General features: G+C 42.3%; 1 protein-coding gene across 4 annotated transcripts in view; it reads left to right on the plus strand.

Annotated features, from left to right (window-relative positions):
• The first annotated feature begins 4,798 nt into the window (after window positions 1–4,798).
• Window positions 4,799–19,100, plus strand: part of LOC311006877 (kinesin-like protein KIF21A) — a 40,368-nt gene continuing 26,066 nt past the window's right edge. For all 4 annotated transcript variants that reach the window (XM_083999880.1, XM_083999881.1, XM_083999882.1 and 1 more), the window contains exon 1: window positions 4,799–5,198. In XM_083999880.1, coding sequence (XP_083856006.1) covers window positions 5,152–5,198 — 47 coding nt within the window. In that variant the 5' untranslated portion in view covers window positions 4,799–5,151. The remainder of the gene's footprint in view (window positions 5,199–19,100) is intronic.

Here is a 19,100-nt window from a genome sequence, read left to right on the forward strand (position 1 = left end):
GTTTTAGAGGGAAATTCATGCAAAACAGTTGATGCACATTCCCATTGGGGGGCAGTTTTTCATCAAGCAGTCTCTGCATTTACCTTGAAAACAACTCTGTCTGGTAACGTTGTGTTATTATCTCATAGCGTGGTGAATGTGCAGGTCACAACTTGTCCACCAGAGCGTTGTGGAGTTGTTGGATTGTGTATTTGATGAGTTTGATGAGGGAAACCAAGAAATCCCATGAGCCTCTGTAGCGTAGCTCTGAGCAGCTCACGGCTCTGCTCCGCCGTTCTAAAAATAGCTGGCATCAACGATTTAAGGTAACGAACCTACTGCTATGACTATAGGGATTATGGCAATGGGCCAATTTGCCAAAATATTGAACTATATCTTTAATTAAAAATTTGCATATATCATAATTAGGCTAAAACGTAGAGGTCAGGCTTTTGGCTCAAAGACACTTCAGCAGATTCTTGGCCTCTTGACTGACGGCTGCCCTGAGGTCCTGGTGGTTTTTTTTTTCATTTGCTGTCAAAGTTTGATTAATTCTCCTCATCGAGCCTCCATGTTTGTTACCAGCAACTTACCTGAGGTTGTGATACTGTGAAATTGGTGATTTGTTCCGTTAATATCATACTTATGAGAAACACTGTGGTGATTCTAAGCTGTGGCGGTGGCTTACGTTCATAGGGTGTTGTTGTTTTTTTTTTTTTTTTTTTTTTCTTGTGTGGTTCAGACCTGTGTATGTGCTCGCACAGAGACACTGAGGAACAGGAAGCTAGGCTGACTTCTGCCTCTCAGTACAGGATAAGAGCCCATGTGTTCCTATGTGCCATCATTTATAGTGTATTCTTCAGATTTCACCATAGACGTGAGGTTTTCCCATGCATTACAAAATATCAGTACATTTCAATAGCAAAAATACAACAACCAGAAACCTTTGTGCTGCCTGACACAAACATCTGACCTCCTGGAGCTTAGATTTAATGTTTCCTCTCTTTGACCTGATTGACCTGTGTTGACCCACATAAGTCACATGGCCATGGTGAAATCTGTGCATAATGGTATGGTCCAGATGTTGAAATCTGTGCATAATGGTATGGTCCAGATGTTGAAATCTGTGCATAATGGTATGGTCCAGATGTTGAAATCTGTGCATAATGGTATGGTCCACATGTTGAATAAACAGGGGGAACACAGGACTTCATCTTATCCTCACATTGTACTGCAGTCAGGACTGCAGTGACTAGCACAGTGTATTAAATCATCTCACTGATTAAGCCACTATTTCTTTTTAACTACTTTGTGTCAGTGTTGACTTCTTGTTGAAGACAACGGACAATCAGTCCCATCGTCAGCAGAATACAAAGTGCACTGTGCTCAGTCAGACAATACCACAGTTTGTTCTTATCATTCAAACCAATAGGTGAGCAAGTGCTAATTTAAGGTGTGTTAGTATGCCTTTATTATCTAATTCGGTTTGGAACTTGCTTGTATGTTGTTTCTAATGCATGTCAAAAAAGCTGAACAACTCTCTCAGGCCTTTTTTTTCTAAAGCCTGAGCTCTGACTGAATCCAAGATGTCTGCAAGTGCCACATCTTTCCTCCAATGAGATTTTAAGCCTGTGAAACCTCCCTCTGTTCAGGCTTTCAGAGGACAGTTCAAGAAAAGAATTTCAGAGCATTTGAATGCAACCTTGGTCCACTTAGGATGAGGGCTGCCAGGTTACCGAAGGACAACCGCAGATTTAGTTTGCCCCTAAATGTGACTGAAGAAAGAAAGACAATGACTGAAATGTTCCTTTGATATCTAAAGGAACGAAACCGGTACATGTGATGGCCTTGTAATACAAAAGAAAAACAATTTGGTACGTAAGAGAACATGGAGGGCATTAGTGTAGGTCTGTAAAATGGCACTAACAGACTTCCTGACCTGAGGTACATGATGTTTCTGTGTTGTCAGTGGGACTCTGTTGACAGGAGGGCAGACCGGCCGCTGAATGACACAGAGTCTGCTTATTGACACTGGAAAACCAGGTCAGCTCAAGATCTGATAGGAGCCTGAACCACACGGACATGGAGGGCAGAGCGATCCGCTGCTGTCTCATCCTGAGAAGACGGGAGGAGGAATGATGAGGTGCCTTCTTGTCAGTAGTCTCTTGCACACATCTTCATTTCTCCAGGAAATACTTGTCAGAGTGGACTGTGGACTCATGGGGCGACCCCTTTTACCCACGGGTGGGGCAGTAGAGGGGATTGCTACTACACTCGGGGTTCCTACGCAGTTATGAAAAGGATGGAATTTGATTTTATACTTTTCCAGGTCTGGAAAAGTATGGAAAATGGTTTCCATTTTACACATATGGAAATATATTTATCTTAATACTGAAGTTATTTGGGTTAATTATTTTGTATGCGCTATTGTACCAAGCTACAATCTGCTGGAAATGATTTGGTGACATAATGGCACACAAATTCAGAATAATGAAAACAAAAGATTAATTACTCAAATGTTGCAAATTATTAGATTTTTTAACCGAGTAGTCTGGTAATTAGGGTCTGGAATAAGTATGGAATTTTGAAATGTCAAATGTGTAGGAACCCTCTAACACTTTATCACTTAATATGGCACCTCATCATTTCTTATTCCCTTAGGAAACACTTTCAACCAGCTTCTCAGTGAAGTGAGGACCACTGTGGCCTACTACACTGTATGACCCTGCTTTATACAATGACTACTAACAAACTGTACTGTCGACACTGAGAGGTTCATCCTATCATCCCCTCTGTAAGTAAGAGACTGAATGTATCCCATCATGTATGACAGAGCAAAGACAATGAGTACATGTGGTACGGTCATACAAGTTTCTTTTAACATTTGACAATTGAGGATTTTATAATTGTCTTAATAGTGCATGTAATGTTATTTCATTAAAGCCACTTTGGGGCATTCAAAGTGGGATTTGCTGTACATGTGGCATGTGAAGTGGGATTATGGGAAAGGAAAATGCTTCTTGATGTAGGACAGTTCAATCAGCATTAATTAGTTTTTCAAGATATCACTTAGACCTGTCCTGAAACAGACGTAGAAACAACATGCAAAGCCAGGGGTGACAAGAGTTTGGACTTCATCCATAGTTACTTTGAATAGACCTCTGTTTTCAATCAAATCTCTGTTACACATACTGATTTTATACTTTGAATTCCTGTAATCTTAGCCCAGACCTCTGTTACTGAGATCTCATTGTGCATGTAATCTGTATTCTTTAACCATAGAATCAAGGTACATCGACATAAAAGTCATCTGTTTGAAAAAAAAACACGTGCTAAGGTCACTTTATGTTGAGAGATGAAGATGTATTTTCTTGTAAATAAATCGATACATTGCAACCTTGAAGAATGGGGTGTCTTGGATTCATTTCCCCATCCAAAAATTACAATTTCTCTTCAATTTCAGTCCAAGATCTAATTAATCACAGATTTTTTTTAATGCTGAGAAATGGATGGCATGCCTAGAGGGTGGAGGGATTCTATCGATCGCATAGACGTACTGCAGATTTAAAAATGAACCTTCCTCAGCTAGCTAAAGGCCATGCCAGCACCTCACTGTGGGGTATTGAGGCTCATAATGTCAGTCAGGCCCCGGGCCAGAAATACAACATCATTCAGAATGGAGACAGCCATACCGTCTGATTCACAAGACTCTCAGCTTTGAGCAGATTCATGCTAGTTGACACAGAGAGGCCTACAGCTGCTTCTGTCCTGATGACCTCTAACTGGTGCTGGACTGTTTAGACTGAGCAGAAACTGTGTACAAGTTCAAAAACATGTAGTTTCACAATGAAGCACGCTCAAACTAGAAACATGACGCAGAACAGCCAAAGGAAAGGTTCATGTGAGAGTGTGTCAATTGTTTGTACAATAACTGCAGCTATAATAACTAGTACAGTGCACTCTGTGTAAGTAGTATGAAGTATGTGTTATGGGCACAGCAGGGGGGTTTGTTCAGCCATCTGCTGGTGGATTGAAGTGTCACATTACTTCAACTTCAAAGGTGCAGTAATGTTTTTAGACCACAAGATGGCAGCATGCTCAAAAAGCTGTGTTCATTTACTGACCCACATCACCACACAATGATGTGATGTGTGTCATCTCACCATGGAATACAACAAAACACAGTCACTATAATCTACTATCTAAAAATTTGACATAATAGAATAGAATGATGAAGTTAGGTTTCATTTGGATGGATTTTAATTATTTTTAGTTCACATAGTAGATGGTGCGATATGTAATTCATAATCACCTAATTGGTTTGAACCTGTACTGCTTTAATATATGATGTAAAATAGGCTGGTGTGGAGGTGCAGCACAATATTCAAATCATTTTATTCTGAAAATACAGAAGTGGTTAAATCAGACACACTCACAACACAAGTCACTCTATTGGCAGTACATTATGTACATAGCCTACAGCTTAAACTAATGCACTCTTATACAATAAATAATCCCTGTATGAAATGTGTACTCAATTTATAATACTGGATTTTTTTTTTTTTTTTAATGTTTTTTACAGAATGATCATTATTATTGTGATTATTATTAATTGTGGTAGCCTGATAGAAATAGAAGTAGTAGTAGGCCTATAGCCTACGATACATTTTGTCCATACATTGTGCAGGGCTGTGAGGGAGCTTGTCCCCTGTCTGGATTGGTACAGCTCAGGAGGAGGAGTCTGCTGACGTCCTCCGTCTTAGGAATCAAACACTGAGCGGATCCTGGCTCACACACACACACACGCACGCACGCACCCATACACAGGGTGCACTCAGCCCGGGCAGGAGGTGAAAGAGACGATGCCTCTGGAGAGGTGACTACTGGTGGACTATGGCCAGATAAACAAAACCAGATCCCGATCATCATCCCATAAACATGGCTCCTGTGAGCAGCCGGCCGAGGAGGAGGAGGAGGTGAGCGGCGCGCGGCGGCGGAGGCTCAAGATAGAAGCGCTTTTCCTGAAGGAGGAGGAGGAGGAGGAGGAGGAGGAGGAGGAGGAGGCGGCTGCAGACGGAGCTCTCTTGTCTTCTAAGAGGATCAAGAGAAAAGGGAAATCGAGCTATTTTTGCAGCGGACTGTTTGGGGGACAGGCAGCCACCCGGTGACACCATGAGCAGCAGCGGGCCAGATGAGAGCTCGGTGCGCGTGGCCCTGAGGTAAGGAGGGATGGAGGGATGGAGGGATGAGACTGGACCCTCCTCTCTGAGGATGCTCTGGCTCCGGCTCCGGCTCACACCCCATTCCATTCCATTCCAACCATTATTCCTGCTACTTCTCCATCCACCACTGAGACAAACACACTCATCTCACCAAATCTGGAGCTATACACACTGCATCCACTCTCCTCTACCAACACACCCCTTCTTCTGTTTATGTGCTTTTATTTTGAAGCTCCTCTATAACATACACATTGTCCTCTCCACACCCATTGTATCATTCAGACTACAGACCAGTACAGACCAGTCCAGTAGTAGTAGGCTGTAGACCAGACCCCTGATTACCTGACCTTCTTTTGTTAATACCTGCACTGCTGTGTGGTGGATTTATGAATGAAGATCTCCCAGTGGATTAGGCCAAAGAAAAGCCTGTTACTATTCCCATACATTGTTCCCACTGGACAGCACGCACACACACACATACACTCACACACACAGACCGGCAGTCTGTTTGGAAACAGTGGCACGTTAGATGATGTTTGTGATAGCATACAACGCTTTGGTACGAGTGTATTGGTGTATTTTGTGCTGTGTTAGAGGCAGTGTGTGTTTGCTGTATCATGCTGATCTGACCTTTGTCCCCTGGGCCAATCCATGCCGTCACCGTCTGGTCACCAATTATATCTTTCTGTGTGTGTGTGTGTGTGTGTGTGTGTGTGTGTGTGTGTGTGTGTGTGTGTGTGTGTGTGTGTGTGTGTGTGTGTGTGTGTGTGTGTGTGTGTGTGTGTGTAAAAAAGGGCTTAACAAAAAAAAGACACCCAGATACAGTCCAGACAATGAAATACATAGCGAATCAATATAGATGTCAATAGACTGAATGATAGGGTGGCAGCAGTAGCAACGGCAAGTGCTTGTCTGCAAGTGTGTGTGTGTGTGTTTTGGAAATGCGAAACATCATGTGAACTAGATCAGTGGAAGAGACGGAGGACAAAAGCTCGTCCCTCTCATGTTTCTCGTCTTTCTCTCTGCCTTCACTTGTTATTATGCACTCAGACTTTGACCCAGAACTCTGTTTACAGAGCCAATTCAGTTTATGGATAGTAAATAATCAGTCAGTCAGTGAGTCTTTTGAGCGCTGCCTGTGCAGACCCATTATTGTGATAGACAAGGTAACATTACATGTCTGGTTTCCTCAGTAATGTACATAAAGATTTGCTGAACAGGGTTTAAAGATGTTTGAAACTTAACAGGTAAAGTTGTTCCAGTCAGGTTTATGTTGTTAGTGCAAACTATGTGCTGTTGTATCTGGAAGAGCCCAGGCTGCATGAAATATTTAGTGAGCTCTGTCATCTGGTTTGCTAGTTGGGTTTCCACCTTTAGACCTATTGACAATCAGCTGAATATTCATTGGCCCATTCATCCATTCTATCTCTCACTCATCTTTTCTTTCTTTCTTTCTTTCTTTCTTTCTTTCTTTCTTTCTTTCTTTCTTTCTACCTTTCTTTCTTTCTTTCTTTCTTTCTTTCTTTCTTTCTTTCTACCTTTCTTTCTTTCTTTCTTTCTTTCTTTCTCTGGAAAGCGAGTGTTTAAATTTATAGGCAACTAGAAGGACAAGAGCACAGGCCAGTGTCAAACTACACCAGACATACAGTATCTGCACAATCCTGCTGACAAATACATGAACAAGCCAATTACTGTAAAAGATAGAGGTGAAAATAAGGACCACTTAAAGCAGATATCAGCTTCACGGCCGTTTCGGCTAATGCTGCGTTCAAGGCAGGCTTTTGAAACCGTAAGTTACAGCTTCAAGTCACAACTACGACTTGGTAGCGTTCCAGGTAACCCGTAGCTCGTGTTTTTACCATCCTGTTGTCTGTGAAAGTTCCCTATAACGGCCACTCGTAACTTCCGACCCGTGAACTCGTACCAGATCGAACTGGTATGACTTCACAGGAAGGAAAAACACAAAGTACGAGTTTCTTTGAACGCACCATGAGTTAGCAGCCCCCGCCCTTGTCAGGCATCAATTGGTCCTCGTGCTACGTCACCACATTCACGCGCATCCCTTGGCTGCACACACAGCCCTTCATGCCGTTCTCTCTCCTCATTGGATAACACTTGTATCCCACAAGGAAAATTTTCTCCTCGGGTTACAGCAGAGCAGAGTGACGGAGAGACTCGTGTTTAGGCTGAAATACTTCATGTAAGTGATTGCTGACGGAAAATAGGACTATTTAGGACTTATATTAACAAAAACATTCCACTGATATCTGCTTTAAGATCATGTTCCTTCCTCTGTGTGTGAAATGGAAAGATTGGCTAATGTTAATATTTGTTGAGTTTAAAACCAAAACTAGTTAGGTTAGAGATGACCAGGGAACACTGGCTTCACGAGTCTGCACTTAAAGGCCTGAGATCAGATGTGGGATTTAAAAATGCTTTGTCACTAATCCTTTCTCTTTTACACACACACACACACACACACACACACACACACACACACACACAAAGACAGATCCATGTCCTGTCACTGGGGCACTCTGGTCTTTACCTGCACACACACACAGCTCCTTAATCCACCTGTGTCACATCAGCCCAGGTGAAACTAATAACATTAACCATGGCTCACTTCTATTTAAACCCCAGTGAGCCATCATGCACAGCACTGGAACTGCTCTTACTGGGGAAGTATCAGAGCCTCCATGAGAGACCGTTAAATAGGTGATTGTGTGATGTAGCCTAACTTATTTCTGGTCTGTACTCAATCAGGCTCAAGCACATAGTGCAGCTCGGGTCTCTGGTTCCACCAGTGATTCAGCCAATCAATACCTGCATTTCCTGTACAGCAGAGTCATTTGATACGAGAGTTAAAGCAGAAGTAAGGGATCCGGTGGTTTTGGCTAACTTCCTGTCAGCAGATGGAGTTAGCAGTCCCCGTCCTCGTCCCTACGTCACCACATTCACGCGCATCCCTTGGCTGCACACACAGAGAGGACCGCCCCTTTATGCCGTTCTCTCTCCTCATTGGATAAAGGTTGTAGGATACAAGGAAAGTTTTCTCCTGGGCTTACAGCAGAGCAGAGTGACTGACAGACCCGTGTTTCAGACCAAACACTCTATAGAAGTGATTGCTGTCGGAAGATACAACTATTTAAGACTTATATTAACACAAACATTCTGCTTACTTCTGCTTTAATGCCGATATTATCCTTTCATATCATCCGATGTTGGTGGGTAACTGAGGTATTTAGAACTTACTGGACAAAAATTGATCATATAGCTCACTGGGTTGAGCAGACAACCCTGACGGCCTTTTGCTGCATGTCATTCCCCCTCTCTCTATCCCCATTCCTGTTTGTCTCTCTCTCAATTAAAGCCATAAAAGCCCAAAATAATAATAATTAAGGCAAGCAAATAAATGTAACTATAAGTTAGACGACATCTCATATCAGCCTGATGCTATAATTAGGGCCACATACAAAGACAGAGTGTTTATATGAGCTCACCATTGGAAATACCATTAAAGACTGAATTGACTGAGATAACAAAGATGAAAGTAAAACTGCAACAACAAAGTCAGCAGAGTTTCACTGTGAACATCTCCAGACACATCCTCCCTGGTTTTTGTTTCACTGATGAAGATGGAGCCTTAAGACAAAACGTGTCATCATTAACTCAAAGTACAATTTACTTTCACTTAATAAAGAAGACACACCTTTTCATCTGCTGCTAAATCACTGCCTGCAAGCGTTAACATCACACTGCAGCTTCATGTTGGTGTTTTCAGCTCGATTAATCGCCGTGGCAACATTCTAATTATTTTGGAGCCTCATAGTTGTGGCGAACCTGAACTTTAAAGCATCTTAGAGGTTTTGACTGGCAGCTTCTCCGCACTCTGTGATAGTTTAGTTAGCCGTGTGTGTGTGTGTGTGTGTGTGTGTGTGTGTGTGCAGGTTGCCAACCAGTGCCTGCCTCAGCCTGCGAGGCTAATGCTGTCTGTTAGCAAGTTCCTAATCCCCCACACCAACAGGCCCACAGCGATGAAATGCTTCTTTATCATCCTGATTCTGGCTGTGTGAGTGTGTTTTTCTTTATTTTTGGAGGTAACAGGGAGACCAAGAAAGAAAGAGGTCTGGAGCCTGAACAGAGGAAAAGTCGTTTCAGGGTTTTTTTTTTGTCATTTTGATTTATTACGGGAAAGATGATGTAACGTAAAAGTGTATTTGCTCTTGACAAATACACTTGCTTATTCTTCAATAAGATTATTTAAACATTAGATGCATCAGCTGTGCCGTCATCTGTGGTTGTAAAGGTTTGTCACACCTGACAGCACACAGATGGGGCATTCTGCAGCACAGAGTGTATACAGGGTTATCCTCTGTGTGTGTGTGTGTGTGTGTGTGTGTGTGTGTGTGTGTGTGTGTGTGTGTGTGTGTGTGTGTGTGTGTGTGTGTGTGTGTGTGTGTGTGTGTGTGTGTGTGTGTGTGTGTGTGTGTGTGTGTGTGTGTGTGTGTGTGTGTGTGTGTGTGTCTCTTTTATATAACACCCTGACATGTCTTTGTATGTGTGTGTGTTTGTGTTCAGTCATGCACACATTTCTCTTGTCCCATGTTCTATGAAAAAGCAGAACAGGACATTAATGATTTATTCAAGAATTCAGTCATTGATACCGACTTTGCTTGATGGAGTCGGTCAAGTCACTTATTAGTTTGTCAATATCCTTGAAGTGCAGCTTTAATAATTAAGTGCTGGCAGCCAGAATTAGCCTGCAGCCAGGATTCAGGTTTCCTACTACTCAATATAGAGGACGAAAGTTCTGGTTTCTAATTAGATGGGACAAGGTGGGGGCTTTTGCAAGTGGTAAACTGGTTATGATGGGGCGGTGCGTGGCGCAGTGGTTAAAGCGGCCGCCCCATGTAGAGGATACAGTCCTCAACGCTGGCGTCCCCGGTTCGAATCCCGCATCGGGCAGGCCTTTCCTGCATGTCATTCCCCCTCTCTCTGCCTCCCCCTTTCCTGTCTATCTCACTGTGCTATCAAGTAAAGGCAAAAAAGCCAAAAAATATATACTTAAACAAAAACAAAAAACTGGTTATGATGAGATATTCCCCATTTACATGCTGGTTGGTTGGTTGGTTGGTTGGTTTACTTTATTAATCCCTCTGAAGGGAAATTGATTGTCACTCTGTACGCACAACATCCAACACACAATACTACAACATGACAAGCATTGACAACTCAGGCAGTACAATAAGTGCAATGCAATGCATTACTGAGCATAGCACACAACAGAAACGACAATAATTAACAACAATGTTCATTAAAAAACTTCACTGCACCAGGTACAAAAGACCTCCTGAATCTTTCTGAGGAACATCTCGGCATCACCAGTCTGTTGCTAAAAGAACTCTTCAGTTCATGGAAGAAAACATAGAGTGGGTGGTCCTTATTGTGCAGAATGCTTGAATAGGTTGTTCAGCTTGAAACTTACACTCACAGTGGGTAATTTGAATAGAATTAGATAACATTTGTATATGACAGTATGATCTGACAGTGTATTGCAACCAGGACTACACCCGAAACATGATATTCAATAATGAAATAAGAATTATGATGCTATTTTACTGAGTGATTGGTCATTTAAATCATAATTCAATGAGAAAACATACTGTATGTTGATTCCAGGTCCTCAGATGTGCTGATTTGCTGTTTTTCTTAGTTTTAAGTGCTCGTAGACTGAATACCATTGGGTTGTGGACTGCATTCTGAGAAATTGAAATTTTAATGGACATCAATATAATTGATCAATTAATAATAAAACTAATATGTAGACTAATCCATGATAGAAAAAAAAATCAATGAAAGTTGACAAATTTGAATCATCTCACATAATATCATGTGTATCACTTATATATTGCCTTGTATGTTGTAAGGTAAGTAACTATCTACCCAGAATGAATTTGTCAAATACAAACTAGACCTACATGAAGCCCCTCAGAAACTCTGCTCCTTTATTAATATCCAAATAGCCTGTCTCCTATTGGCTCCACCTTAGTGCCTGTCGGTTACAAGTCCCGCCCCTTTTGACCTTTGTAGATTAAGTTGGAGGGCAAAGGCTGTGCGCCTGCTGCCCTGACAAAAAGCATTGTGTGTGTGTGTGTGTGTGTGTGTGTGTGTGTGTGTGTGTGTGTGTGTGTGTGTGTGTGTGTGTATAAACCTGTGTTTGTCCATATTCATGAACCAATTCAAGTGAACCGAGACGCAAAGCACAGCAACCTGAAAGCCATCTGCCAGTCGCTGTCATCTGATATTGTGTTTGATATATTCAAACAACTTCTGTCTAAGCAGCACAGCCACTGGTCATCAATATGTGGAGACTAGTATTTATTTGAATTTCTTGTTCCTTCTAGCCACACAAAGAACTTCTTGTTTTCACCACCCTTCTTCCGTGAATGAGCCATGAACATATACTGTAGCAAAACATGTTTTGTTTAGTTTTTTACTACGCTGTGCTTATTGTTTTCCTCCATTTTCCTGCTTTCAACTTGAATTTCCATTTCAGTCCCATGTGTGTCATGGCAGGGCTGCACTGTCCTTGTCAAAAAGGAATGTTTCCATTAATCTGGTATCAGTGCTGGAGGCCAGTGTACTGGCAGCCATCCTCTGCCACCTCTCCACCTCTCCCTCCTTCCTACCCGGGCCACCTTTGACCCAGGAAGCTGAAGTCGGCGCTGATCACAGAGCTGTGGTCGGTCGGTGACCCTGTCAGAATGTCTCCATGGCAGCTTGTTTCAGTTGTCTCCTTGGTGACCGGAGCTCTTTTGAATGGACGACACTCAGCAGCCGTGCACGGTTTCTAAAAACGCTGAGTTAGCAGAACGCTCTCTCTGGCTCTGTTCTCTTCCCCTCTCCGTCTCCGTCTCCGTTGACCCTCTGGCCTGGTTCCCAAAAGTCCTCAGCGCCGTCACTGCCTCGCTGTTGTCAAACTACACCCTGAGGGAAGAGACAAACTCAAGGTCTTTACGTCTTTATCACATCCTGTGGTCCAGTCAAAGTTTGCTTTCACCAACACTAAAATACTGTAGATGCATCCTTCACTGATCACAATTACAGATCATTTGTGAATCTTCCATCATGCTCCATCCTGCATTTTTAATCCCAGAGTCACTCTGAGGAGAGAGCTACACTACAGTGGATTGGCACTTGATGTCAAGACCAGCTGCTCAACAATGTAAAGACTGTCACTAAAACACTGTCTTGTTGTGGTGCTTAGAACAGGAGCAGCTCATTGTGGATGTCCCATTTGCACCGTCTGCTTTCTCTCTCTTCTTTTTTTATTTTTATTTTTACATCCTTCTATTATTTCTGTTCATCCTTTGGCCCAGGGCAGCCATTAGTCCACAGGCAGCAGAAACATGCCACTCAAGATGGTGCACAAATACACACATAGATATACAAAAACACAGTTGCACCTGCTGGGCATGCTATTTCTGCATTTTGTTATATAAGAACATCAGGTCAGTTTACCTGAAGGCGCTCCTCACACACACACACACACACACACACACACACACACACACACACACACACACACACACACACACACACACACACACACACACACACACAAAAGCATGTGAATGAATGCAGTGGTTATCATGTTTCCTCCAGTCACAGAGTCTGAAGAATAGAGAGAGAAGCTTTTCACTATTAACACTTCAACAGACCTTTGACTAGAAGAAGGGTTGGTTGATGGTGTGTGTGTGTGTGTGTGTGTGTGTGTGTGTGTGTGTGTGTGTGTGTGTGTGTGTGTGTGTGTGTGTGTGTGTGTGTGTGTGTGTGTGTGTGTGTGTGTGTGTGTGTGTGTGTGTGTGTGTGTGTGTGTGTGTGTTTGCTGGTGAAATCTGATTCTTTGTGGTTCTCTTGTCTCAGTGACATGAGCAAGACGGGGCCAGCAGAGCATGTGTATGTAGGAGAATTACGAGAACTTGTGTGTGCACCTGCGTGTGTGTGTGTGTGTATTAGTAGTACATTGTATCCCTGATTAACCTCTGCTCTGCTGCTGGATGGCATCACTGTCATCAGTCCACAGTTACAGTCCAGTCCCATCTTCATCAAAACCCCTCAGACATTCTCCAGCTGCTCTGTGTTCAGCTCCACTGTAGCAGCTGCTCACACATTAGCTGTCAGCTAGTTAGCAACATCATTAGTATAGTGAAGTGTGCTTAAGGGTGTTTGTGTTCAGCTGGGCCTCAGTTGAGCTGTCTGTCTGGCTGTCTGTGGTTATTAAGTACTAGATTCATAAAGCCCCATTAGATTAAGCGAGTACACATCAACAGGAAACAGACTTTCTACCTTGAACACAAATGTTCAACTTGTGCGGACACATCTTTGCATCACTTTGCCAATGTTGTATCCCCTCATGCTCTGTATGCAGCTGTGCCACATCTGCAATTCACAGTCTCACTCTGTGCCGCCTTAAACCTCAACATCAGGAAGATCATCTCACATCTTATACATGACAGGTGACAGTGGAGGAGTGCAACATGTTTTAAATGGGAGCTCAAATACCAGTATTTACCCAGTTAGTGCTGTTGCCTCTCGGAAAGAAGCTTCTGGCCCTTCTGGGTGGAGTCTGCATGTTCTCCCTGGGCCTGGGGGGGGTCTCTCCAGGTCCTCCGGCCTCCTCCCACACTCCCAGAACCTGTACTCACTGGACTGGAGACTAAATTTCCCGTGTGAATGTGGGTACGTTGTCTCTATATGTGGCCCTATGATAGACTGGCAACAAGACCTTGCCCTATGTCAGCTGGGATTGCCCCCCCCCCCCCAAGACCCATGAATAAGCGATATAGGCAAAGATGGTTTAGAAACAAGATGCCCCACGATGAGTCAGTTCCCTGTATCTGTGTCACGTGGGTGTCGCCATGACCCCGCCCCTTTGGGAGATCAATTGACTCTAATAGGAGAAGAGAACGTGAGCACAGATTATGTTTGATTCTTTCTCCCCACAGTCACTGAAGAAAATATTGGACTCATATTTCACAAGCCACATCTCTTCTGAACATTTTGACATGGAAATGGTACATTTCAGACCAAGGCCGTAACCATGGAGTCAAAATTGGGGAGGACCAACTCTCTCTTTCTATACCGTACTTTCTGGACTATAAGCCGCTACTTTTTTCCCCGCCCAGGTGTCCCAGCTCTCGTCTCTGCACACCGCAACACAAACGTGCTCCGTAACCATGACGGTTAAGATACACAAACACACTCGCCATAACATCGTATAATTACGTAAAGTTATCCACTGCTCCATTTTTTGATTTTTCGCCGGCTTTGTTGTAAACAAATGCACATGGGCGAGAGGAGCGTAACCAAAACAGCGGAAAAGCGAGCGGAATTGCACAGTTCCCTACTGTTTTTCTGTGTAAATATCTCATGTTACAACATGAAAACCTGCAGCTTATATTCAAGTGCGGCCTTTTCAGATTTAGCTAATGCGGCTTATACTCAGGTGCACTCTAGAGTCCGGAAAGTACGGTAAATTCACTAACACATGGGATACTTTTTTCTTTTTTTAATCAGCTAGCTATATATGGGGGGGGGGGGGGGGGGCATTTTGAGCATATTTGAATATTGGGGGGGATGTGTCCCCCCCAATGTATATGGTAATTACGGCCTTGTTTCAGACAGACACATCAGGAGAAAATGAAATTTGTTCAAGACCTGTCTCTGTCTCAACAAGACTTTCTCGCGACATTTGCCACAGATCTCCTAGGTAACGTTAACTAACGTTCAACTAATTTTCATAATGCTAAATATGGCTGTTACTGTAATATTTAATGTTATCATAAAAAAATATAAATAACTCACATTCACAACAAGAGGTGGGGGAACAGGTGACCACGCGTTTCATATCATTGGTGCAGCTTGTTATGAGCCATCTTGTCTTTGGTATATAAGCAATGGATGGATGTGCATTTCCCTTTAAGATTTGTGCATGATGGGCTTATGAGAAAATAGATCCAGTGTAATCGGTGTGATGCTTTGAGGCAAATTGGGTCTGTGTTTTTATTCTAGGATGTAGCTGGTATTGAATTTTTTTATTTAATTTTTGCTTTGGCTTTTAAGTGCTGAATCCAGAAATATGTGACTTTACATGATGGTGTCAGGTGGTGAGTCAGTGTGCCTGTGGCAGTGTTAGATGTGGAGAAAAGAGTTGTGTTGTCTGCTGCCTGGTGGGCTCAGATGTTCCTCTCTGTTTCTGCTGAATCACTGGGTGCAGTCTGCACCATCTCCACATGACGAACTAAAGATCAAATAACGGCAATAAAGCATCAGGATTTGCTGTTAGTGCTGTCAGTGATGATGCGCAGTGATTGGCTGCATCCCTGGGGAGTGAATTGATTGGACGGTGAAGTGACGTCACAGTGTGATTTGATTGGCTCTGTTAAAGGAAGGATTATCAACATCATGATGATGTGATGGGCTGACTCAGTATCTGATTACTGCTGTTTCCTCACATCCTCTTATGTTGTCCATGAGGTCAGCAGATTTACAGTAATGCTGAAGGCAATGATTTGATTTATTTTTATATTACCCATATTGCCAGGATCACATCCAAAAAAAATTCTTATTTCAAAATGCCAAATATAAAGAGGTAGCATCCCAGACGCTTACCTATTGTACAGTCTTTTTTTATACTATGTGTGTGTGTTTGCAGTGTTGTAGAGTGTGTGCATAAAAAATATCGCTGTTTTAGTTAGTATAAATATGATAATTAATTTAAATAATATGTGGCAGAGTGAACTCTTAGATCTTTAATTTAAATCAGCTTCCATCATTTTCCTCGTCACTGTACTTTTGTCTACAAAAACCATGATCAAGGTGTATGATGTATGTTGAATGTGTGTCTGTGTGTGTGTGTGTGTGTGTGTGTGTGTGTGTCTGTGTGTGCGTGTGTGTGTGTGTGTGCACGCGTGAGGAGTTCACTGTTTCTCAGGCTGTCACTGTAATCGCAGTAATGAGACTGAGAACAGGAGCCTAACAGGCCATGTCACATGGGGAGAGCCTGACAAAGCCCCTCTGTGTGTTTCTCTGTCTTTAATGTAATGTGTGTGTGCGTGTGTGTGTGTGTGTACTGGGGATGTGTATGTGTATGCATGTGGCCGTCTACCTTTCAGCCCTTTCAAGGTGAAGTGAACTGTGTCTCAGCACTCTGAACTCCTCACATCACTCAGTCAGCCTCCTTTATTAAACTGTGCTTATTTCTTTTACCAAGAGTTACACTGGAACAGAATAGTGAAGAATAGGCCGATTATTGAAAGGGTGATACATTTCAGTGTATTGAAGCACTTGTCTGCCCAGTGGCCTTTAGCTAAACACTGCTACCGATGCTACAGTCAGTGTTGGTTAGGATGAATGAAACAGTTACATGGAGTTAAGGGCTCCAGACTAACCGTTTTTACTACAAGCACAGTGGCCCCTAAAATGTAGAGGCACACCATAAATCAACTTGCAAATCAGATATTCACATTTCCTTTTCATTCATGGTCCTCACACACATTAGCACCTGCTGAGAGATACATTACCAGGTTCTTTGAGTGGTCCCTTCCATGTTTCACCAGTGTTTAAAAAAAAAAAATACTGGTTGCACATGCACTAGATGGAAATCTTACTTGCTGTGTCTCAAATTTTAGGGGCAAAATGCCCCCATTTAGGGGCAGTCTGGAGCCCTGAAAGTAACTAAAAACTAGTAACTTCAGACACTGTTCCAAATCTTTTAACATGTCTTGTCTGGCAGTAGCTTATTGTGATCTGAGACAGATTGTGTTCCCTCCAACAGGTTAACAGTTTGTATTTTTTGCAAAGCTAAGCTAACGGGACAGAGGTACAGATATCAATCCTTTGTTCTAACTCTTGGCAAGACTACAAAAGTGTATTTTCCAAAATCTCTTGAGTGAATATCAAATAGGCAAAGCAAGGCAAGGCATCTTTAGTTAGGCTATAGCACATTTCATACCAAGGCAACTCAATGTGCTTTACATAAAGACAAAACATTTAAAAAATAACAGCACAAAAGAGCATAAAAACAAACAATTACACAAATAGCCTATCAAATTGTAGTGTTTAGTTATAACAAACGGAAGTTGCTTGTTTTGTATTAAAATCAAGATATATATTGTGCTATTGTGTCCATTTTCTTTTGGGTTTGTTTTTTAGCGTATGATCATGTCCTGCACAACTCTGTCCATTAAAATCCTCTCTGAATTATCTATTTATAGCAACTAAATCATTTCCTTTATGATGTTAAGTGCCCAATGATAGATAGGCATAGAGTGATTAAATGTATGCATCCCTCTAATCCCTGGCACTCTGGAAGTTCTAAGTATTTTTCTTCTCAGTATTTCAGCCAACAGGCTGAAACTGTCATAGCAGATTAATGTTTTGTGCAGTTACACTAATTACACACAGGTTTTTGCCTCTGGGGCCCCGGATCTGTGTTTGCGAATCTGTGAGTGAAGGTTTCGTGTTTGATTTTCAGTAAAAAATCATAGTTTGTTCCTGACACTGTTGATTGGAAAGAGGTGGAATACACACTCTTTTTTCTGATCACAGGCTGATCCCAGTGCAGTTACATGCTTACATACATGTGCTTGAATGTGCACTTTCAGCAAGCGGTGGAGTTAAATTTCCTGCAGAAACAGCCTGTGTGGAGCCCATGTGTGTGTCACCCTAGAAGGTGGATTAGTGACTTAAGTCTCCACAACGCTGAAGGGCAGCCCTTATTTAGCCAGGAGAAAAGGCTGTTTTGGGTTGAACCACAGAGTGAAGCCTGCCAGATCATAATCACAGCTAAAGTCAGTCAGTCACACTAATAATACGCCAGCAGGACGTACTTCACACCTAGCTTATCCCTCACCTGTTTATGTTTCACTGAGATGTTTGATGCCAGAACTTAAGTTTTGAATATATGGCACACACACCTGAAGAACACTCAAAATAAAGGTCCATTGTCTAACAAAGCTCAAACATTCTTGATGTAAGGAAGACATCTTCAGAAATCTAATGATGCACAACAATAGATCAAACCATTTTAATTTTACTGCATTATCAGACCTACTGTCAGTTTTGCAGTGTAAGATTAGCTAATGCACATTGTCAGATTCCCTTTTTTCAGCAAAATTCTCTTTATGGTCTTTCTTTGCAGAGGGTTCGATGACAAGATCAATCAATGCCATATAGTTTTAGGTTACCAGCAGATTCTTAGCTTATTTCTGTCCGTCCTGGGTGAGGGATCCCTCCTCTGTTGCTCACCCTGAGGTTTCTCCAATTTTTCCCTGTTAAAAGGGTTTTCTATGGAGTTTTTCCTCAGTGGATGTGAGGGTCTAAGGACAGAGGATGTTGTTATGATTGCCTTGCCATTTAAGATGCTAGCCTGTCTTTTTATAATTTGCCTCCTAACATGTAAGAAATGAACACAAACCCCTTTGTTTGTCTAAGTACATCGTGTACTCTCGTCTCGTCGACACGTCTCAGTGTCTTTTTTCTGGGGCAATATTAACATAGTTAGTTAGCAACAGCATAGAAATTGTACAAAACATTAGCATGTTAGCATTGTTGTTGTGAACGTATGTAATAGCACACTAGGTAGCATTCAAAGAAAAATTAAGAAAAGAAACGTATAGAGGTTTAAAAGCCTGACTCAGTTCAGTGTGAGGTTGACATGAAAGGCAATCATTCCACACAAAGATAATAGGTCTGTTTAACTGGCTGGTCAGGGGCTTCTTTCTAATGTGGAGATTTCCATCAGTGTTTTGTCTGGGCTGTAACCACTATGTCTAGTCTCTGTCCCTCTCCTTCTCTTTTTTCCTCCTCCCTTTCTGTCTCTTTATGTCTTGC

This window comes from Trachurus trachurus (genome assembly GCF_905171665.1).
Source record: "Trachurus trachurus genome assembly, chromosome: 23".
NCBI classification, from domain to species: domain Eukaryota; kingdom Metazoa; phylum Chordata; class Actinopteri; order Carangiformes; family Carangidae; genus Trachurus; species Trachurus trachurus.